This window comes from Gossypium hirsutum, chromosome D02 (genome assembly GCF_007990345.1).
Source record: "Gossypium hirsutum isolate 1008001.06 chromosome D02, Gossypium_hirsutum_v2.1, whole genome shotgun sequence".
In the NCBI taxonomy this organism is placed as follows: Eukaryota; Viridiplantae; Streptophyta; class Magnoliopsida; order Malvales; family Malvaceae; genus Gossypium; species Gossypium hirsutum.
This window is the reverse complement of record NC_053438.1, coordinates 14,675,766-14,680,495: the sequence shown is the minus strand read 5'-3', so window position 1 is coordinate 14,680,495 and position 4,730 is coordinate 14,675,766. Positions and strand designations below refer to the sequence as shown.

Here is a 4,730-nt window from a genome sequence, read left to right as displayed (position 1 = left end):
CCTTCACATATTTTCTATATAATTTGACTTAAAAACTAATTAACCCAAGGCAACGTGTGTGTCGAGATTGATACTAATATTTTTTTAATACTATAGCTAGAATTACCTATAATTCTTCTCTAACCCTTAAATAAAAAAATAAAACATATTTAAGTGTGCCCGAATCCATGCGGATATCAATCTAACTAGATATCAATTCACTAATATATTTTATTTTAATAATTCATTTAATATCAATTTTTCCAGGTGCATATTGTATTTTCTTCTTATACTACAAAATTAACAATAATGAAAAAAAAACTCTGTTTCGGTCTTAAAGAATTTTAACCCTCAAATGGTATTCTTAGTTTGGTGATAAGGGATGTCAAATCTGATGGCAATTTCAACTCCATCCTACAATCATTGAGCAAATAAACAAATTTGAGGCTATATTTTCCATTGGATTCCCCTTCAATCATATGAAATAAAATAGTAGTATACTACTTTTTTTTTCTATAATTTCAAAATACCTTACAAGATAAACCCAAAGAAAATAAGAACATGACTGATTATTCTTATTCATCCGATGTCATGAAATACCCACTCCTTCAATGAATATATCTTCCTTGATTTGACCTAATACTTGTGCTGAAAAACCAACAAAGCGATTTTCAGCCCACACCCACACCACCTTCCTTGGTCTTTATTGTCCTTATTTATCACAACTGTAAATTCCATACCTCATTTTAGTTCTAAAGCTATGTGATTCCCTAGTGCACTTTGTCTTTTTTCTTTGAACATTTATGTTCCAATGAATGGAAGCTCCATCATTCTGTACACGTGTTCCCTTTGCAGTGAAAGAAAGGAGGCTTCCAGGTTTTAAACTTGTAAGACTATTTTTTGTCTGGTAATGGTGAGAATTTGATAAATATGATGATGACGATGATGGTTGTCACTTCTCTGCCGCAACTACCTTTGAAATAAAAAGCACACCTAAGTGCTGGACTTCTTGTGCTTCTTTTTTTTCCTTTTACACTGTTGTTTTTCCAGAGACATAATAAAGAGAAGAAGACATCAAAGACTTGCAGTGGGAATACTTTTGACAAAAAAGAAAAACTATGGAACGTTACGAGATTGTGAAAGATATAGGATCTGGGAATTTTGGTGTGGTCAAGCTTGTTAGAGATAGATGGACAAAAGAACTCTTTGCTGTTAAGTTCATTGAGAGAGGCCACAAGGTCTTGTCTTATCTATACCCCATTTCTTACATCTTATTAAATCCTTTTTTCCAACTTTTCTTTTCTTGTTTTCTAATCCGATTTTCTCTCATTATCCTATTTTTTATATGGGTTTGTTGCTTAAAGGGTTTTTTTTTTTTTTTGGTTGCAGATCGATGAACATGTGCAAAGGGAAATCATGAATCATAGATCATTAAAACATCCCAATATTGTTAGATTCAAAGAGGTTGGTACTCTTTTATAACCTATGATCCTTTCTTGTCTTGTTCTTGTATGGGTTAGCTTTGCTCCATTATGTTTAATGAAGACAGGTTAGGGCTCTGTGTTTTATCCTGACTTATTTTGGGGTTAACTTTCCTTTTGATGTATTGCTCTTGCAGGTTCTTATTACACCTACACATCTAGCCATAGTCATGGAGTATGCTGCAGGTGGAGAGCTCTTTGAGCGCATATGCAGTGCTGGTAGATTTAGTGAAGACGAGGTAAATATTCTAAAATACCCATAGTCCAAAAAAGCATAGTGAAAAAGTGTATTTTACTCTATTCTATTGCATAATACAGTTTTCTCATATCTAAATCTTCCATGGGAGATGTTAACAGGCAAGGTTTTTCTTTCAGCAATTGATATCAGGAGTCAGTTACTGTCATTCCATGGTATGAAACTTTGGCATTCTAGACTTTTCTAGTTCTTCAAATGTTGCAGTGCTGATTTTGTTTGTGGGAATTTCTGTTTTAGGAAATATGTCACAGAGATCTTAAGCTTGAAAACACTCTCCTCGATGGCAGCACCGCACCGCGTGTCAAAATATGTGATTTCGGGTACTCAAAGGTGATACGATTGAACTCATCTAATCCACATTTTTGCAGACAAAGTTGAGCTTTTGACAGTTCGATTACTTAACTTTTCCCCCCCTAATTTTGTAGTCATCTGTGTTGCATTCTCAACCAAAATCTACTGTAGGAACACCGGCTTATATAGCCCCCGAGGTTCTCTCCAAGAAAGAATATGATGGAAAGGTAGTATAAATATATACATGTACATACATATACATATACATATACATATACATATTCTTTCTCCAAATAACATCCCACAGTTATCTATAGATTGCAGATGTTTGGTCCTGTGGAGTCACCTTGTTTGTTATGTTAGTTGGGGCATATCCCTTTGAAGATCCTAATGATCCCAAAAACTTCAAAAATACAATTGGGGTCAGTGTTTTATACAAGTTTTCAGCTCCATTTTCTCTTTGAAAATAGACATCATCTGAAATCAATGCGATTATTTGAAGCTTTCCCAAACTCGCAGCGGAGGTTCTAACTAAGTTAATATTGTTTACGACAGCGAATACTCAGTGCTCACTACTCGATTCCGGATTATGTCAGAGTTTCCATGGAGTGCAAACATCTTTTATCTCGGATATTTGTGGCTAATCCTGAAATGGTAATGCATAAGAAAGCTAATTGCTGGCTAATTTGGCCTATCATCCATATTTGTTTTCTTGAATAGTTTATGCTCGTACTTGTTGGTGCAGAGAATAACTATACCAGAAATTAGAAGCCACCCTTGGTTCTTAAAGAACTTGCCAATTGAACTGATGGAAGGTGGAAGTTGGCAAAGCCAAGATGTAAATAACCCTTCACAAACCATTGAAGAGGTACAGTTTATAATACAGGAGGCCATGAAAACGACTGAGGTCCCCAAGGTTGGGGAATTTTCCATGGGAGGAAGCATGGATCTTGATGATTTGGATGCTGGTACAGATCTTGATGTAGATACAAGTGGTGATTTTGTGTGCCCACTATGAACTAAAACTAAACAAATGTGATCTCTCATTGTTATACTAAAGAAGTTTCTGTGAAATTCTTTGTCAATGAATAATTGAATCTCTATTCAATCGTAACGTAAAAAGAATAAATTGAATGGTACAATAAAAGAATTTTTACTAGGGACTGGCATGTTGGGATGAATAATATTTGTTTTAAGCTAGAGTGGCACAAGTTGAGGTTGAAGGGTCGAACAGGGCTGGAAGAAGGTACTTTCTTCCATTGACACCATGTGCATTGTAGCTAGCTCCGGTTGTAGCGTCGACTGGAAGGTCCCCAGCATAGCCTGGATAAGCCCCTTTCCCATAAATCCCAGGGCAAGCGGAAGCAGCCTCCATTGGTGCTTCTTTTGGACCTTGATAGTAGCCATTTCCAAATGGGTTGGTGACAGTCCCAGCCAAGAGGGTAGCTAGGTTGATAACCATCCCATCCAGACCCACATCATTGTTGGGTGCAACCAATGGTGGGTTCTGTGGTCCGTAGATGGGTTGGTGGAATGGCCAAGCGCAGTGACCTGGGCACTGTGTCTCCGAGTTACCTACCCAAATATAAGCCAACTTGGAACCAGAATCTGAACCATGGGTTCCACACCTGCTGGAGCAGAACCCTTCAACAGCAACATCAGCTGATGTCAAGACAACATTGATGGGGTTTCTCTGAGAACCCTTTGATGCTAATTGCAGTATTTGTTCATTTGTTAGTGATTTCCCCAAAGAGTAGCTCTCATCGAGGATTTGTGAACCCAAGGAAATGACAAGGGAAGAAGATTTGTTGGTGAGGTGATAGTATTTATCCATGGCTTTCCACCATGTAGCAACCGAGGGTTGAGGTGAAACAAGCTTGGAAGAGGCGAGGGAATTGATGAAATCGGACACAATGGCACGTTGAGAAGGCTTGAAATTTCCATACCAAATGAGATTAACAGAGATGTTGCCAGTTAGAAGAGGGCCATTGTGGTATTGGAACAGCAATGGCTGCTGGGTTTGATCCGACTCAGGGACAGACCCACCAAGCCTCCTCGCTTCTGCATTGAAATGAATCCAAGAGACTAACACAACAAAATACAGAACAACAACATTGGAAGTAGCAAAAGAAGCCATGGATGAATTTGATTAAGTGGTGAGAAAACTCTAAAAGAGAATGTGTTTTTGTGGGATTTGGGATGAAGGGACGTACCTATATAGCAGGGTTTTTTCTTGGGGGTTGAAAGGAGAAAGTGGTAGGAAAGAGGCTTTCTTATAAAACTAACCTACAAATTTTAATTAATTATATAAATGATTTATTTTTTAATTAAACACATAAATGACTTAAAATTTACCGTGAAAGTTGATGGAGCCAATGAGTTTGGCGCCACATCAGCAACTAGGATAAAAAAATCAATTTTGTAGTGAAATCGTGTAAAATGGCGGCACCTATATAAATACTAGGAAAATACTACAATTTTTTTAAAAAAATAGAGACTTTAAAAGAAGTTTTCATTTCCTGATGGAGTCAAATAAATTGGCGCCACTCGTTTTCAAAGTTACCCATCCCTTTTTCCTTTTAAAATTTTAAATGTCTTTACCTATTAAAATATATATTAAAATTTTAAATTGGTTAATACTTAAAATTTTTTAATAGGTTCAAAATTTTAATATATTTAAATATTTTAAAATTTTAAAATTGGTTATACTCAACTTTTTTTTT

At 36.3% G+C, this 4,730-nt stretch overlaps 2 protein-coding genes across 3 annotated transcripts; one reads left to right on the top strand and one right to left on the bottom strand.

Annotated features, from left to right (window-relative positions):
* Positions 1-463: 463 nt before the first annotated feature.
* LOC107910239 (serine/threonine-protein kinase SAPK2) lies at positions 464-3,081 on the top strand. Of its 2 annotated transcripts, XM_016838023.2 has the most exons (10): positions 534-866; positions 1,030-1,217; positions 1,369-1,443; positions 1,598-1,699; positions 1,818-1,871; positions 1,954-2,046; positions 2,142-2,234; positions 2,325-2,429; positions 2,563-2,661; positions 2,753-3,081. In XM_016838023.2, exons 2-10 carry the CDS (start codon positions 1,098-1,100, stop codon positions 3,023-3,025), a joined length of 1,014 nt encoding a protein of 337 aa, XP_016693512.1. In that variant the 5' UTR covers positions 534-866; positions 1,030-1,097; the 3' UTR covers positions 3,026-3,081. The 2 variants fall into 2 exon arrangements, with proteins under 2 accessions (XP_016693513.1, XP_016693512.1); XM_016838024.2 differs by having other exon boundaries at positions 464-1,217; positions 1,836-1,871.
* Positions 3,082-3,084: 3 nt separating this feature from the next.
* On the bottom strand, positions 3,085-4,144 carry LOC107910240 (protein PHOSPHATE-INDUCED 1). Its single transcript, XM_016838026.2, has one exon. It carries the CDS (start codon positions 4,142-4,144, stop codon positions 3,200-3,202), a length of 945 nt encoding a protein of 314 aa, XP_016693515.2. The 3' UTR covers positions 3,085-3,199.
* Positions 4,145-4,730: the final 586 nt, after the last annotated feature.

Excerpts from the sequence above, each read along its gene's own strand:
- LOC107910239 (XM_016838023.2), top strand. The coding sequence starts at position 1,098 with ATGGAACGTTACGAGATTGTGAAAGATATAGGATCTGGGAATTTTGGT. Across the intron at positions 1,218-1,368 it reads TCATTGAGAGAGGCCACAAG|ATCGATGAACATGTGCAAAG; the intron begins GTCTTGTCTTAT and ends TTTTGGTTGCAG. Across the intron at positions 2,047-2,141 it reads GTGATTTCGGGTACTCAAAG|TCATCTGTGTTGCATTCTCA; the intron begins GTGATACGATTG and ends CTAATTTTGTAG.
- LOC107910240 (XM_016838026.2), bottom strand. The coding sequence starts at position 4,144 with ATGGCTTCTTTTGCTACTTCCAATGTTGTTGTTCTGTATTTTGTTGTG.